General features: G+C 33.1%; 1 protein-coding gene across 6 annotated transcripts in view; it reads right to left on the minus strand.

The window, feature by feature from the left end:
- Positions 1 to 19,644, minus strand: part of LOC106879694 (neuronal acetylcholine receptor subunit alpha-10) — a 246,874-nt gene that overhangs the window by 47,156 nt on the left and 180,074 nt on the right. For 3 of the 6 annotated variants that reach the window (XM_052969788.2, XM_052969793.2, XM_052969797.2), the window contains one exon: positions 7,874 to 8,067. The exons of the other annotated variants lie outside the window; for them this stretch is intronic. In XM_052969788.2, coding sequence (XP_052825748.1) covers positions 7,874 to 8,067 — 194 coding nt within the window. The remainder of the gene's footprint in view (positions 1 to 7,873; positions 8,068 to 19,644) is intronic. 6 annotated transcript variants of the gene reach the window in all.

Genomic DNA, 19,644 nt, shown 5'->3' on the forward strand with positions numbered 1-19,644 from the left:
ATATATATATATATATATATATATGTATATATATATATATATATATATATGTATACATATATATGTATGTGTATGTGTGTGTGACTGTGTGTGTGTGTATGCATGTATGTATGTATTTATACGTTCTCATATATGCATATTATATATGTATGAAGACACGTTTTCTTGTGCGTATACTTCCCCGATTGACAAATTTATAAGCTAAATAATTTTGTACATATCTGGGACATCGATTCATTCCTCTGAAATAGCAGCCAGGCTCCTTCCTGTCTCAAGTGATACATTAGAAAATGTAGTTCATGATATATAAATGATGGGAGATATGAGCTTATATCGTTATATGTCAATAATTGTAATATTGTGTTGTTTTAATGTGAACATGAATGCTATTGCTGGTGAACAAATATTTGTGTTTATTTGAGCATATGTGTATGTGTGCGTGTGTGTGTGTATGTGTGCGTGTGTGTGTGTGTGTGTGTGTGTGTGTGTGTGTGTGTGTGTGTGTGTGTATGTGTGTGCGTGATCCCATGCAAAACTTTAGAATAATGAAAATTTAGCAAAGTGATTTACAACCGCCTATTCTTGTAGGTTATATTGAAATAGCTGCAATATAGTTCTGTAAAGTGGAATCAGTATGATGTAGGGAAGAGATTGTTTTCCTTTGTTTTCATTATTCATCTTTGCAACAAAGTGAGCCAATCAATATATAGGGGTCCAAAAAGTCGCAATGTTTGATAATTCGTTTATTTTTTTTTTACCTTTTTCTTTTATTTTCAGGGATTTTATGGACTAGGTCCTGGAAATTAATTATCGAAAAACTTGGCACTGAACCACGTACTCAAGTGGTGAAATTGTTCTATCAAAATCAGGGGTCTGTTTCTCAAACCCAGAGAGCACCAAAGAGAAGTGTACAGTACGATTATGGCGGATGAGATAATCTACGCTTATTTCTTTGAAGGCAATGATGGGAATGCTGTCACTGTAACAGGCGAGCGATACAGGACTATGATCGAGAGCTTTTTGCGCCTTTCCATTCAAAATAGGCCCGATATGTGGTTCCAGCAAGATGGGGCAACTGCTCATACTGCTAGAGAGACAATACAGTTGCTGAGGCAATATTTCGGAGTAAGAATCATATTTTGCTACTGCGATGTCTACTGGCTATCACGTTCTCCTGACTTCTTCTTGGGGGGTACCTCATGGAGAAGGTTTATGTCAACAAACCAGAAACCCTGGAGCAATTGAAGGATAATATCACAAGAGAAATCAAGGAATCGGACACTGAACCCCTTACATCTATCATGGAACAAATTTTGGAAAGGGCACGGATTTGTGAAGCTGAAAATGGACGCCATTTAAACGAGGTCATTTTCCATACGTAATGCAGAGGTATAATGAAAAAGGACTAAAGCAAATTTATTTCTTTTATCTCCTGTATATTAAATTAAAATTTCATACACCTATTTGTAAAAATAAGGGACTTAATAATTAAGAACCCTCAGAGACTCTTGGGTCACCCTCTGTAATACAAGGAAAATATAAATGACGAAAAAACATAGTGAAAAGGAGCAATGTGAAATAAAGTGTCTCGCTCAAGAACACAACACGCAGCCCGATCTGGGAATCGAACTCACAACCTCACGATCATAAGCGTCTTCACATCTACACATGCACATATTATCCTCACATACATTGGCCAGGTCACTGATGCTTTTCTTGCCATCCAACTCAACTACTTATTTTCTTCCGGTCAATTCGACAGGTGAAACCGATAATCAAATCACTTTCTTTTCTCTCCATTTATTCCTTTCATCAGCTCCTCAGTCCTGTAGAAGAGGGCAGGGCCGAAGCGTCAAAGATTTCTTTCATTTCTCTTGGGCGTCAAAGTAATATTCCCTCACTTCCTCTGTCTTGTTTGTTCTTGTATCATTTTGAGCCACACACAGAGGCACTCTCTCTTTTTATCTCTCTCCCTCTCCCTCTTAGACTCTCTCCACACACACATATATATATAAGTATGTATATATATTCTTTTATTCTTTTATTCTTTTATTTGTTTCAGTCATTTGACTGCGGCCATGCTGGAGCACCGCCTTTAGTCGAGCAAATCGACCCCGGGACTTATTCTTTGTAAGCCTAGTACTTATTCTATCGGTATCTTTTGCCGAACCGCTAAGTTACGGGGACATAAACACACCAGCATCGGTTGTCAAGCAATGCTAGGGGGACAAACACAGACACACAAACACACACACATACATATATATATATATATACATATATACGACGAGCTTCTTTCAGTTTCCGTCTACCAAATCCACTCACAAGGCTTTGGTCGGCCCGAGGCTATAGTAGAAGACACTTGCCCAAGGTGCCACGCAGTGGGACTGAACCCGGAACCATGTGGTTGGTAAGCAAGCTACTTACCACACAGCCACTCCTGCGCCTTATATATATATACATATAGAACTAAACCTAATATACTGTTCCTTCTAAACCAAACCAGGGTAAATTAATCAAAATCTACCACCTGCTGCATTTCGATTATCTCCCTTATACCGGAAGAAATCCCTAATTACCTCCCCCATATAGAACTCTTTTTTGTACACTGGAGTGAACACATGCTACAATGAAGTAGAGAAATTTGAAAAGACAACACGAAACCAGTTATTTCTCCAAAATACAATGTTTATATACCAAAAGAATTTTATGACATTTTTCTGACATAATTTAAATATATACTTTAACCATGTAACACAAGCCTTCTGTAGTTTTTTCACTCTTATTATCTTTTATACATCCAACCATGTGCTTTCACATACCAACTTTCTCACCTATATATATATATATATATATATATATATATATATATATATATATATATATATATATATATATATATATATATATATATATATATATATATATATATATATATATATACATATACGTATATGTATATGTATATGTATAAATCAATCTATCTATATCTATATCTATCTATCTATATATATATATATATATATATATATATATATATATAAATATATATGTATATATATCTATATTTATCTATATATATGTATCTATCTATCTATCTATCTATCTATCTATCTATATATATATATATATATATATATATATATATATATATATATATATATATATATATATATATATATATATATATATATAAGTATATATCTATGTATACATAGGTATATATCTATATATATAGGTACGTATCTATATCTATCTATATATATATATATACATACAGAAAGAGAAATAGTGTACTGTTCTGTTATTTGCAGACTCAACAAAAATCGTGTTTCATCTAGCGAGAAATAAATATCTTTCAATAAACACAGAATTTAAATCTAAGCTACATTAAGTATCATGCTCTGACACTGTCCTATCGTAGCTCGTGCGGTTAATGTACTATCGGAGCATGACATTTATAGTAACTTACATTTAAATTCCATCACTGCAGTTGCTAGAAATAGTAGCCAAATCACTTGAAATACACACTATATCATATTAAAACGGTTATGGTCACACTGGATAGTGTATTAGATAAACTGTGTTTGCAAAACCGATTGGCAACGGCTGGGATTCTTTATGCTCATTGGTCAGCTTTTTCAGGGCTTATCTTTAGTTAGACAATATAAATAATTCGTATACTTTTGTATGATACGTATCCGATAGGGATGAACTGCAGACTATATATAATCTTAAATAAAAACAAAATATTTCAAAAGTATTATCCGTGAAGGACATTTCATTTTCCTTTCAGCTACCACGAGATAATTCCCAGGAAATAGGGTATAAAACACTTTCATGCATGAAGTTATTATTGGTATCGCTGGAGCCTATTTGCAAACGTGTAATAACATGTATTAGATAATCAATAATTTAGCTGTCTTTAATGTGAATGAACATGTAAGGGATATGGTAATGTGCATGATAATAGAAAGATCTTCCGCAAGCAGCCCTTTTGAATAAAATATAAAAGAAAAATTACTGCAGATTGCATCCTAGGATCGAGTATTTAGTTACCACTAGAAGGGGAAAGTAAATGATATATTCACGGACCACCAACTGCTTCTGAAGAAAATAAAGCGCTGCTTCGCATATTCGAAAATTCCTGACACCAAATATCTAAGCGTAAATGAATGGCTTCAAAACACGAATTTGAGACATTTAGCAAAATAAGCATTACCTAGAAAGACCAACTTAATAGACATAAAGTAGATTTTTTTCAAAGTGAAACTCTATACTGAATGATGAAAAGAACCATTCCATAAAAAAGAAGGCCGTTTCTCTGGATATTGTGATTTATGAACTGGAAAAGAAATTATTTAACTGTAATGCATCATGTTTCGATACACTTGAGAAATAATACTATACCATCACCAGCAGTTAAACTGAATATATCAACCCTGAATCTGTGGGTACGCTACATAATGGAAAGGAAACTGCAATATATTTAGTAGCTGTATATTGGTAAAGATTTTGATTTTCTACGTTTGGATGTTCACATGCGCTTCATGTCTATTTAAACAAATTATGGATAAAAGAAATTTACATAACAAGAAGATTCAAAACGTGGGACTTGTAGCGCGACAACACGAAAAATGTCTGTAGCCCAGAATGAGAATACTATGTTGGTAGGAAAAATAGGTCTATTTGTTGCTTAAAAATTATTTCGAAATTTTACACCAACTGTCTGAATGAATTACTCCATTGTATCAAGGAACATCGAGGATGTGACGAACAACTTTCAATAGAAAAAAGCTATACCGCCACGTGTATAATATCCAAAGAAACTTAAGTGGCAGTATGGTTTCATGACAAAAAGAAGTTTTGGTTCATCTCCCTGGTCGTGTTTGTTTTCAATTTCTGCACTTGGTAAATGTACCCGCTAAACAAGTTCTATAATTTAAAGCTCGCAAAGACCTAGTCAACATTGCTTTGTTTCTAAAATTTGAACAAATGCTTATGATGTTAAGAGATTCTCGCAGGAAATTTTTTCGAAACAGATCACCTGTGCTTTTGTTTACCTTTTTTTTATTTTTGCAACTAAATTTACTATCTTTTCTTTTACAAATGCTTGTGGCTATTTTCCATGGTCTACTATAGTAAGAGATAAAAAATATAAGCCTTATATTTCTTTGTTGAAAAATCTCAAGAAACACCCACAATGAGGAGAAATAATATGACCTAACACAATATAATAGGTGAATATATAGTTTTTGGCCTTTCAGTATTGATGCAAATCAGCGAAACGAATTGTCTACATTCTGCTTCCATATCCCAAAACATTTTCTTCACTGATCTTTTTATCCTCCTTGCTGTAGGCAACGAATACTACAAATAGGTTGCTGACAAACGCATGTTAAAATGATGCTGTGAAGAAAGATAGTTTGAATAAAGAATACTACATAAGAGTTTTAAAATATAGAGCGCTAGGAGGATACCCCTTACAACAAGGCAATGTTTCCAAGGATACATTTAGTATTGTTCACAACATTTTGGATAGTTGGCTGATAAAAGGTGTAAGTTGTTAACATCGACTAGACGTTTTCAAGGAAATCGAGATATAAAGAGATTGTGGCCAAAACAAGAGGTATAGAATCAGTGATAACATTTCTGATGCTAAAAGGCGACGAGCTGGCAGAAACGTTAGCAAAACCGGGCGAAATGCTTAGCGGTATTTCGTTTGCCGCTACGTTCTGAGTTCAAATTCCGCCGAGATCGACTTTGCCTTTCATCCTTTCGGGGTCGATAAATTAAGTACCAGTTGCGTACTGGTTTAGATCTAATCGACTGGCCCCCTCCCCCAAACATTTGAGCCCTATGCCTCGAGTAGAAAAGAATATTTCTGATGCTGAGTACATGCATAGATTTTAACTCCAGAACATACATCAAACATCCCATTATATTTATCACGAAAATCAAACATAATGTGACCGATATATTAGCTAAGACACAAGCAAAGGATGAGCACTGTTAAAGTCATTAGCTATCTTGTAGAGGCGAGCAATAACTTTTCAAATCCAGTACAAAGAGAAAGTTTATGGATAACTGCTACGAAACCTAAACTTTCTATATTCGGATTATGAATTTTTTTAGTCATCTATAATCATTAGCACACTTTCCTATAATACTGTATTCTCAACAAGTTGGGATATACACATGGATATATTTATCTATATATACATATATATGTACATATATACATATATATACATGTTTATATATGTATATCTATAGATATATAGATATATACATGTATATATATATATATATATATATATATATATATATATATATATATATATATATATATATATATATATATATATATATATTTACATGTATATTTATATGCATATATATATTTTTATATGTATATTTATATGCATGTATATATATATATATACATGTATATATACATATATATACATGTATATATATATACATACATATATATATATATATATATATATATATATATATATATATATATATATATATATATATATATATATATATATATATATATATATATATATATATAACATTATCATCATCATCGTTTAACGTCCGTTGTCCATGTTGGCATGGGTTGGACGGTTTGACTTGTGACTGGCTAGCCAGGATTCTGTACCAGGCCCCAATCTGATCTGGCAAGGCTTCTACAGCTGGATGTCCTTCCTAACGCCAACAACTCCAAGAGTCTAGTGGGCTCTTTTTACGTGCCTACGGCACGACAGACTCTAAGGCAGCATTGGCATCGGCCACGTTGAGATGGTGCTTTTAACGTGCTACTGTTACAGGAGCCAGTCGGGGCGGGGGCGGTGTCTGGCATCGACCACGTTTGGATTGTGCTTTTTACGTGCCCCAGGTACAGGAGCCAGTCTGGCGGCACTGACATCGAACCACGCATGCATAGTGCTTATTGCGTTCCACTAGCCACCGGTGCCAGTCAGGCGGAACTGACATCGGCCTCAAATACAATTTCCATTTTGGTTTCGATTTGATTGAGAATATGATAGTGATTTTTATTTTGACTTTATTTGACTGAAGCACGGCCTGTCGCCCGACGATTAAAATCTACTTTTTAAATGGGCTGGTTATGCGACACTGGTATAGGCTACGAATGTGATCTCACTTTACTTGCCGGTTCTTCTCAATGACAGCATATCTCCAGAGGCCTCGGTCTCTTGTCATTGCCTCTGTGAGGCCCAACATTCGAGGGTCGTGCCTCACCATCTCATCCCATATCTTTCTGGGCCTTTCTCTTCCCATGGGTTCCTTGCACTGTTGGAGAGTGACACATCTTCACACATTCGTTAGCCATTCCGTGCGGCTTCTCGCCGTTAGCGCTACGAAAGCAGAAAAATATCATCGTTATATGCGCGAAATGGTTATGATCATTTGGACGGTCACTGATGAGGAACTAGCTACGATATTTATGTGAAGTTTCCATTTGTTGTGTTTCTCTTGAATTTTTGGAACATTGTGTGTGTGTGTGTGTGTGTGTGTGTGTGTGTGTGTGCGTGTGTGTGTGTGTGTGTGTGTGCGTTTGTGTGTGCGTGTGTGTGTGTGTGTGTGTGTGTGTGTGTGTGTGTGTGTGTGTGTGTGTGTGTGTGTGTGTGTGGTCGGTGACTCCTATAAATTACTAACTGCCACTATATCGTTGCAACCACGAGCAACATCAACGTCACTAGGTCGGTGATTGGCCCCGCTGCCTACTAGCACCATGTCAGTCGCCGTATTTCAATGTCTACAACACGAGCGCTTTCTTCAAGGGCATTTTTCACTGAGAACCTATCAATAATTCTACAATAAACGTAAAATAACTTACGTAAGTGATCCAGACATTTATTGATAATATTTGGTTTCTTTCGTCTAAATCCAGGATCTGAATTAAGCTTACTCCGTATTCTACTGTAATTGTTTCATTTGGGTCGTTCACCGGTCTGCCCGTCTTACCTGAGGTTTGGTATTGCTCGATCAAAGTTTTTATAAGTCGTTTCTCTTGTGACAACACCAACGCGCCTGCCAAAATATACAGAAACAAAATATAAATATATTGTTACTTTTATACACACGCTCTAATAGAAACTGACAAACACATACACATCTCATAGATGAATTAATGAAAATCTCTATACAAATTCTAAATTTCCTAAAAATAGCTGATAAATCTTGTAAATAACACGAGCACCATAAATCATCTTTAAAAAGTGAAATAAAAAATGTCCGTGTTATAGTACTCCTGAATAAAGAGAACAGTCAGGACAGCGGCACCTTTGATCAAAAATCTTGTTAATTAAGTTGTCACAATGTTAAGCAACAACAAAAACTTAGACGATAGTAATAACAATAACAAAATAATGGTAGGAAAAGCAATTACCAAAATCGTAGCATCAATAACAAAAACAATGAAGTATTAGAAAAATAAGTAACAAACTGAGGAAATAAGTACCAAGTTCGGTATAATACACTCTAACCCTTGCAGATGATGCCTTGGTGTACTCGAATTTCAAAGAATGGAACCATTGAAGGAATAAAATTATAATCAGCCTATCATTTGATTGAACAGTGCACTTATCGTAAACAAGAAACAAAATTCCCGTTTGAGATTGTTTGTAAACAATTCTATTTTCCTCCGTCAACAAACCAAACAATTCATGACTACGCCCGTTATTTTGATTCACGATTAATTCAACTACCCATTATTAATATCTCTTCTATATGCCGTAAATAGAAAATGTTAGATACTTTTTTTAAATTGTGTTTTTACTTGTACTCATTGGACTACGGCTATGCTAGGGTACTGTCTTAGATCGTTTTCTCAAAGAAATCAACCCAAGCCCAGTACTTATCGTGCTGCTACTGTATAAGTCTCTCTGAGAGATTTAGAGATGCAATATTTCTAATTTTGTAGATCAGTGAATTTATTTCACTTGAAATTCTATAAGTTTTCAAAGGCGAATAAGCATCGACATCTAGCAAGCTAAGCTACTCAAGACTGATGAAGAGCAATAAGCCTGAAGCTAGTCTCTTGATGCTGGCTTTCCTGGGTGGAAGTGCTTATCTCCCCTGCTAGAAAACTTAAGGACAAAGAACGTTTGTGTCAAGTAGCCAACTGGAAACGATGTTTCCTGGTGCTAAATAGCAGTAGCATTCTTCCCTTTCCTGGAAATGCCACATTAAGTTGGCAACAAACCATCACTTTATATACATATATATATGTACATATATGTATATGTACATATATATATATATATATATATATATATATATATATATATATATATATATATATATATATGTATACGACGGGCTTCCACATAGTTTCCGTCTACAAAATTCGCTCAAAACGAATTGATGGACTCGGTGCTATAGAAGGTATTTGACCAAGATGCCGCGTGAGATTGAACCCGAAACCATGTGATTATCCTCATTTATTTTCAGTATTTTTTAAAATCCATGTCGCATTGTAAATTTGAACACTAACTAAACTTTTTCTATTTTATGTTTTTGTCTTATACAAATTTATAAATCAATGCAGTAGTAAATTGACCTCGTGGCTTTTACGACTTTCCCCAGTGTTTCAGGAGGAGCAAACTTAAACGAAACGAATCAAGTAAATCGAGAGTAAGTTGCGGCTGTTGCAGCTTACTGGTTGCTTATTTCCTACTTTCCCAGTATATTTTATACAGATATATATTCATGAGGGTAATTGTGGATATTCTGCTTATACGTGTCAAAGTTGTAGTTAAAATTAGGTGGATGTAAATAGAATACAGGATCGATAACTATATAGATAAGTAGGTTGACGTATCGATCGTTTTATAGGTGATGATACAGCGTGCATGTATTAGTGAATAGGTTAATGCGAAGATGGTTGTATGTTTGTGACCTGGTGGATGAAGAGTTAAAACAAAACTGGGTGAATGAATCTCACGATGCATGGATATTTTGTGTAGATAATTGCTGGAGAGTATAAATATATTTAAATATCGTTGGAAGAATAGATGAATGATCGATAGGCTGTATGACTGTGTCCCTTAGATGAATTGAATGAATAATGCCGTCCTGGTAAATAGGTATTCAGGATTAAACTATAGTATTTGTTGAAAATCTGGAACGGCCGGTTGTAAATATATAATCCTTTCTACTATAGGCACATGGTCTGAAATTTGTGGGAGGGTGATAGACGATTACATTGACCCCAATACTCAACTGCTACTACTCAATATCCAAGAAAGGATGAAAGGCAAAGTTGACGTCGGCAGAATTTGAACTCAGAATGTAAAAACGGACGAAATACCGTTATAAATTTCGTCTGGTGTGCTAGCGATTCTGCCAGCTCGCCGCCTTAGCCGTAAATAAATAATGGAAAGACAACGCGTTTGATGGGGCGAATTGGCACACTCGCAGAGCGTCGGGCAGAATACTTCGTAGTACCTGTTACATGCTCGCTACGCGCTGAGTCCAAATCCCGTCGGGTTCAAGTTGACATCTTATCCTTAGGCTTTAGATAACAAATTTGCAATTCAAGGCGATGCATTAACAAAGATGTGAAAAAGTTAAAGCATATACTAGAGAATTTGTTCCGGCTCTGTGTACTGAGATCTGAGTTCGAATCCCGTTATGACTTACTTGCGTGCTAGACTAAAAGCATCGTTCTTAATGCTGGCACTTTGAGTACTTTTAGAGGAGTTGATTCTGTAACAAGCATTCTGGATTGAGGATACCCTCCTACCATCTTCTTTCTCGCCAGTCTAGAAAGCCCTACAACCGTTCATGAACACTCACTTCCCTCCTTATTCATATATTAAACACTGCAATTTTATAGAGAACATTTAGGTGTTTTATATTACTAACAGTATATATATATATCAAGGACCTTACAGTTTTAGTATGCTAAACTAAAATTTCACTTCCATATTAGACCGTTCACTGCACAAATATTGCCAACTCCCGAGAGAATACCACGAAAATCTCATTATATCCGTTGTTGTTCTTCATAACTATGAACAATGATTGTCGAATAATAATCATGTGTAGACTTGTTTCAGAAACCTATTTGTTACATATAAAATTATAGCCACTTTCATTTATGTGAAAATGTGATATATATATATATATGTGATTTTTATTTTCCTTCGAATTAAACACAGAAAAACAAAAGAAGGGATAAATCAACTATGTTATTTTCTTTTCCTACGAAATATATACATATATATATATATATATATATATGCGTATATGTGTGTATGGGGTGCGTGAGAGAGCATGTGTGTGAGCGTTTATGTATATACGTATATATATATATATATATATATATATATACGTTTGTTATCTGTCATATTCATGCTGAACTATGTTTTAAAAAATTAACTCAATAAATGAAATTTACATTCATACCTTCATAATTATTATACTAATATATACTAAGAAACTATATCGTATAAAATAAAGATAGACATACATTATCTCTAATGGTAATATGAGATAGTGTGAAACTGAATAAAACAGAAAGGTAGACATTGATGCCCAAAGTTATGATAACATTAGAATTGTCAAAAGCACAGAAAAAAATAATCAGCAACGAACACAACGGATCGGCTTCAGCCGCATCTATAGAAGCCTATATATGTGTGTGTGTGTGTGTGTGTGTGTGTGTGTGTGTGTGTGTGTGTGTGTTTGTGTGTGTGTGTGTGTGCTTAAGTATATGTGGCTTGCGTGCGAACGTAATTATTCCGAGATGAAATCGCATCCTAGTTCATCGTTTACAATGCTACATTAAACAATAATTACAGCTGTAAACTACGTATGTGTGTCGAGGTCACTAAGTTTACAGTATACAAAATATTTGTGTCTTAGATAGACAGAAACATTTCAACATATAAATGTGTACAACTGAATTGTCTGTAACTTGGAAGCTTGAGTATTTCATAAAAATGTTCTCAGAGCAATTATATTTCTGTAACGGGAATCATACAGACACACAGACACACAGACACACTCATACACGTATGTAAGCGTGGGCATGTATATATACATATATATATATACATATATCTTTAAATTTCGGAATTCGGGTTTTAACACCAATCTTTGAAATATTACCCTGACATAGTATATCCTATCAGGGAAAGAATCATATTCTATACTGAATTCCATTTTGTAAATATGAGAAAGCTATTTATTTATTTATTTATTTATTATTTATTTATGTGTTTCAGCCAAGTGGCTGCGGTCATGCTGGTGCACCACCGTGATTATTTATATATGAGAAAGCTATGTTGCCTATAGCATATTGCTTGGTTATGCTCTCTTCAACAACCACTGAGGCCTGAAAGAATCGTTTGCTTTCTTGTTACCAAGATAGATTGTAACTTAAATTTGCTTATCCCACCGCATTTTTTGCATTGCAATTTTGTAGTTTAAAGCTGTTTATTCCATTTTTTACTTTGTAGTTACTTGAACACATGTGGTGATATTGTTATAATCGTAAAAGTAAAAGTTCTAGATATAAGTATATGTTTTGTACGTTAAATTCTGGTATGCAATTTTCAGTTGTTTTTCGCAATGTGAATAACCTTTCTGTTTGCATCAGGTATATTTCTGCCAATGCCAACTAAATTGCTTCATATATGTCTGTTGAGTACTTTCTGATATAGTTCTATAAGATACTCATGTATGTATTATGTTTGTATGTATGTACGTACATATGTATGTATGTATGTATATATGTATGTCTTGTATCTATGGTCTAGATAAAAGTGCTGTGATTTCTGTAGAATTTCAGTTTAGAGTTGTTTACTTTTCTATTGTTTTAGATGAAATTTTCACATTAGATAGGCAGCAATGCTTTACTTTTGTCACTGTCTCATATTGTGTAGCGTTTGCATGGAACTGTTAATTGTATTGGAATGTTCCGCTAATACTCCATATTTTTAAAGATGTGGACATATTTCTGGTGCTGTTTTGCCAGCCTCTGACCATCTTGATTGTTCTTCGTACAGATTCCACTGCAAATATTTCTGGCAAAATGCCATATTCTCTGAGAAAGTAATACTTAACGAATATTTTCAGACCATTGTCGATAATTTTGTTGATACCTTCCATATCGCTATGCCACGATTGCTATTTTTTTTATCACAGCGGGCTGTTATGAAGCATCACGATCTCTTTTATTAAAACATAATTCAGTAGCTCTTTCGTGTTTCTGATTAACAAAGGAGTAGGGAGTGACGTACGAGAGACGCTGCTCTTCCTATCAACATCGTAGATATCCTCAAGCTGGCAGGATATGGACCTATGAATAACATTTTGCTTCTAAATATGATGAGTGGTTCACCTAATTTCCACTTTTTTAAGTTGGACAAACCTCCCAACACTAAGCATATCATGTCAAAATGTTAATGTTTTCACTGCTGAGTTATAATGTAAAATACTCGTGTCTTTCATGTCATTCAAGTGTTGCTCGAGTATTACACTATAGCACGCAAAGGCCATTTTGGCCGACCTTATGCGTTAGCCAACATCCCACCCACTTACGTATATTCTGTCAGTGTCTGCACGATTCTGTGTCTATTTTGCATATAGATGCATTTAAATATGATTTTTGTAATGGTGTGCATATCAGAATGTATGGATGGCTATACACATGCGCGTATATTTGCATACATTTGTTATTTTCCTGAGTGGAAATTAAAAATTTCTTTTGAATAGCCACCATCCAGATATCAAAGTTTTAACAAATACCTATTTTAAAAAGGTTCTTTTATTCATCCATTAGGTAACTAACCGCTTTTAAGTTTTCGGGATATCTGGCAGATGTGTAGTATACTAAATATGATATTCCTTTCTCGTGTAAAAATAATAAGTTCCTTTTACAAGCATTCAAAGTCAGCTACAGGGTTTACAGTTAAAGTTGCATTTTGGGATGCCGAGTTGCAAATTGTTGCCTACGGACATTCTATGTGTTCTCTATTTATTTTGCCACATTAGAGGCTAGTGGACTGCCGACTTACACAACAGAAGAAATTTAGTTTTTATATTCTAAATTAGAAGATCAGATTGGTTATTTCAATTAGGTTATTGTCTTTGTTCCGAGGTCCCACCTGATTTATGCATCTAAATGCGTTCATCCTTATTGTTCTCACTTTTCTGTTCTATTCTAATGCAATTTTCTCTGGCTACAGTATCATCCCTGTTTTCAGAGGACATCCTCACACAGTTGGCAATAGTGTAGCAAGCTGCTCTGTTCATCTGTTTTAGTTTTGTAGAACCTAATTTTTTTTAACCTCATCTTGTTTCGCATATTGTGTAGGCATGATTGATTGGGGAATTTCTTACTGGAAGAAACCTTTAATATGAGACGTTACAACCTATTCATTACTTCATGTCAGGCTTGGATTGAGATTTATTCACTCTATGGTTAGTGTTTTGTCTGTACGTTTGCGTCTACTTGTACGTATTCGCGTCTAGTGCCTCTTTTATTGTCCTATAACAAATGTGTTTTGCAAATCGGAATGAATAGGATAGAAAGAAGTGAACTGCTAATCGCTACAAACGATGCAGGAAGAGAAAAAAAAAACAAGCAGAAAGGTTAAACAGATTATTCAAATTTTTTCCAATGCCTCTTCCTCAAAAATTCATTCTAAGAGTACTTGTAGTCGTTAATATTGTACCAGATTTTGTTTTGATTTCCGTTATCTTTTTTTTTTTTTCGTTTTCTTCCCCTTTTTATTTAAAAAATTTCTATTTTGCTTCTCTGCTCGAGAAGGCTCATAAGACAATGGAACTCTAACGGTGGAACGTCAGTAATATATTCAGACAGTATAGTTAGGAGTATTTTATCCAATAGGGCATAGTTTCCATTTCTTTCTAGATTACTATTTTTTCCGTCATAATTCATATCGAGTAAACAAAAGGTTTCTCTAAAAACAAAAAAAAAACTTCAGACGGTAATATTCGCAGGAATGATAGATATTTGCAAAAGAATTTGAAATTGCATACTTCTAAATAAAAGAAGCAAATCCACAACAACAGCATCTTAGCTCATGAATTATGGTGCTCTGTTCTTTACTCTAAGGATCTTAATTCATGCATACCTTCATTTTCAGTAACAATAGTTCTCATGGCTGTGTGATTAAGAAGCTTACTTTGCATCTAAGTATTTTCCGACTCAATCCCACCGCGCGGTAACTTTTTCTATAGCCCTCGCGCCGTTTAATGCTGTGGATGTGGATTTGTATATGAATATATATGTATAAACACACACACACACACACACACACACACATACACACACACATACACACACACACACACACACACACACACACACACACACACACACACACACACACACACATATATATATATATATATATATATATGTATATATCGAGTTGGATGGCGAACAAAAATGTGGTAGGAATGAAAGCGTTTGAAGAGGCCAGGATAACGCAAGCAAGACTCAAAAGATATTTAAGGAAGAATGTTAAGATCGAATGTTAATGATGGCAGCTGATGAAGATGTTTCTATGTGGCTTGCTTGTTTGTTGTACATTGTCTATCATTTTGTCCATGTTCTTTTGCCACGTCATGTATCCAGTTTTGTATCTATATGTACATGTAGATGAAGGTATGTACATACATGTACATATATATGCATATACTCATATATTGTTTGTATCACGACAGAACGCACGCGTTAACCTTTATACAGTAAATTTTAACTATTTATATATATATGTATATATATATATATATATATATATATATATATATATATATATATATATATATATATATATATATATATATATATATATATAAATATATATATATATATATATACATATATATACATATACACTCCTATGCATGTGTATGTGTGTATATATATATCTATATACATGATATATGATCTAACGTCTCCGCATTCATTGCTGGCCTTGTGTTAAAAAAAATTGGACTATTATTAAACTATCATTATTTGCTCAGAAACACGAGGCATTACCCCATCTGGAGGTTGAAACCTAGTGAGTGCAGCACCCTAACCAATCGTCCACTCGCTCTCATCCATTTAGGATTCATAAAGTAATTAAATACCAGCCATATACTATTCCGGCGAGTACAAAATCACGATATTGTGCAAATTAGTGGGGAAAGACGTAACCGGGACAAAAAACCTTGCCTGATTATTTATGTTTCACTTAGATTTAGAATTCAAATGCTAGTGTTTGGGCTGAATTTGCTGTTAATTATTTTGTAATCGATAATCTCAATACCTGTGAAGCCCTGGTGATGGTCAATTAAAATTTAATGTAATGACCAACCGAAATTTGAGTCTTTGTGTCAATTTTAGAAGATATGATTATTTCTGGAAGAAATAACTGTATTAACAGTAGCACCATTGATTTTGCACTTTAATAAACCAATCTTATCTTTTAGTCAAATCATGTTGGGGTGTTGTTTGTTTTAGTTGGTGTTTTTTGCATATTATCTTGTACATTATTTTATCTATTTTTATTTTTAATGCTTTTTATCAAGGTTTCTGTTTATATATTCTCCCAACATTGTAATTCATTTTCATTTTATTTCCCTTGCTCTTGAAGCATTATTAGTATTATTTTTACTATCATCTTCATAATCATTGTCATCTTCACTTCTCTTTGTTGTTGTTATAAACACTTTGTTTCTCATTATTCATATTTTTTCTCTCTCTATGTTGCTCTATTTCCCCGTTTTTCTTTTGAGTTACACAGTTCTCTTTATCCCAGTATGTCTCTTTTATCTCTCTCCTCAACTCTCTTTATCTAATCCAATACACTTTTACTCCTTTATATTACTTCTGTTTATTCTATATATTTCTCCTCTTCCCTCTCTTTCTCTCTCTCTCTCTCACTCTCTCTCTCTCTATCTCTATCTCTCTCTCTCTATCTCTCTCTCTCTCTCTCTCTCTCTCTCTCTCTATTTATCTATATATCTATCTATCTATCTATCTATATATTTCTGTGTCTCTTCGCTCTCTCTCACAATGGCTTCTATATCACAGTGTCGAATTTTCTCATGTATTTCTGAATATTTTCTTTCGCTGTGCTATTATATACATTGTTTTTACACTGTTACTCACTCTGACTTAATTTTAATCATCTCTTTTCCCACCCACTCACAATTCTCTTTCGCTTTAATTTAATATCTTAAATCTCTCCCTTTCTCATACTTACGCATTTGTTTCTTTAATTTATTTCTCAATTTTCTTTTTTTCCTTTAAATTTTTTCATATTTCCTTTTCACCCTTCTTGCTTTCCCAATATTTCAATGTCCTACTTTGTTTGTTTCGATTTTTTTTCCTTCTGAATTTGACAGTAAACATTGCATCATAATATCTGTTAGAATGAAATAACAGCAGGTGCTGATTATATTGAAACTAATAGTAAGCGTTTGAATCTGTTTAAAAATAATCAGGAAATTGATTATGAGTAATATTTGAATACATAACGTGCACAATAATTTCCCATCACTAATACTTAACGTTGACTAGCTATTGTTCTATCTGTGGTATCACTACATGCGCCAATGCATTCCAGCGTGTAAATGAGTAGATATTCTAAAGGTTTATATTTTCTCTCTTGCCTACAGTTTCATGTTTGTATTTTATACATCTGCACACACATACACAAGTGTATATATATATATATATATATATATATATATATATATATATATATATATATATATATATATATATATACATATATATATATATATATATATATACATATATACATATATATATATATATATATATACATATATACAGACATATATGTATACATACATATATATATATATATATATATATATATATATATATATATATATATATATATATACATGTACATATATATATATATGTGTGTGTGTGTGTGTATATATAGATGTATATATATAAACGTCTAGATAGAATAGAGACAGCTGATGAAGGGATATTCCAAGTGGCTTTCCGTTTTCCTATATGTTCGTTCCGTTGTCTGTAGTTTATTGTTCTAACGTCCTGTACCCTGATATGCATGTATATACACATGTAGATGTAAGTATGTACATATATGTGTGTATACATGTATATATATTCTTTGTATTATATATATATTTATATACATGTGCATACATATGTATATATAAATATATATATTTATATAGGTGTACATATATATATATACATATATATATATATATATATATACATATATACATATATATATATATATACATATATAGACATATATATATACATATATATATATATATATATATATATATATATATATATATATATATATACATGTACATATATATATATATGTGTGTGTGTGTGTGTGTGTGTGTATAGATGTATATATATATATATATTTATATACATGTGCATACATATGTATATATAAATATATATATTTATATAGGTGTACATATATATATATATAAATATATATATATATATATATATATATATATATATATATATATTGAAAAGTCTGCAGACGTATATCTTTGTATCTGTTTGTTCTACTTATGAATATGTTTTTCAACTAGATTTTCAACCCACACTTTGTGAGCGATATGTCATTTAATGTAATCGTAATTATCATTGAAAATATCGTATGAAATTTCGCCATAAGATATAGAATCAAACCTAACCCGAAGATATTGTCAAATTAAAAATTTCTAATTAGATATTATCTGTGAAACAGCTATTTGGATCAATTTACCTTGAGCATGGACCATGTGTTGACACATTAACTGAAAAATATTAGAAGCGTCAAAATGAAGCTAGTTGACGTCGCCAAAGAAGTCTTTTGCTAATGCTATTCAGCTTTTTTCAACATATTGCCATTAGAATTTTGTTAACTTAGGAATTTTTTCGATACCAAATTACCAAGCTAATAAACGCGAAAAGTACATGAATGGGTGATTCAAATATAATTAATAAGTCAAAAAAGATTATGAAGGCAAAAGAAAAATTTAGTCATACTTTTCGTCAGAGAAAACAAGAGTAAAATGTGCACAGAAATGATTTGCAGTATGTTTTCCTTGCGAGGGCAAAAATTACTTAAAACTATGTAATATAGTAGAAATACGTATTTTGTCATTTTACACAACATTCGAGTCAATTGTATTCGTTAGAAAATTTATTCTTATACTCTAAAAATAACTTACATTTCAAAGAATTATACTTCCTCGGTCTTCAGCAAATTCAAAGATTATTGTTGTTTAGTAAGATCATTTTAAAGAAATTATATATATTCTTTTATTTTTTCTTTTGATTTAGGCATTTGACTACGGCCATGCTGGAGTACCACCTTGAAGTGTTTTTAAGCCTAGTGTTTATTCTATCAGTCACATTACCAAACTACTAAGTTACGGGAACGTGAGCATACCAACACTGGTTGTCATGCGATGATAGTGTAACAAACACAAACAGACAAACATAGATATATCCATATACATATGTGTGTGTGTATGTATATATTTGTGTGTGTGTATGTGTGTGTGTGTATAATGGTTGTCTACCCCTTATACAGAGTTTGACCAAGTATATTT

This window comes from Octopus bimaculoides, chromosome 1, assembly GCF_046866305.1.
Source record: "Octopus bimaculoides isolate indiv1 chromosome 1, ASM4686630v1, whole genome shotgun sequence".
Taxonomy (NCBI): Eukaryota; Metazoa; Mollusca; class Cephalopoda; order Octopoda; family Octopodidae; genus Octopus; species Octopus bimaculoides.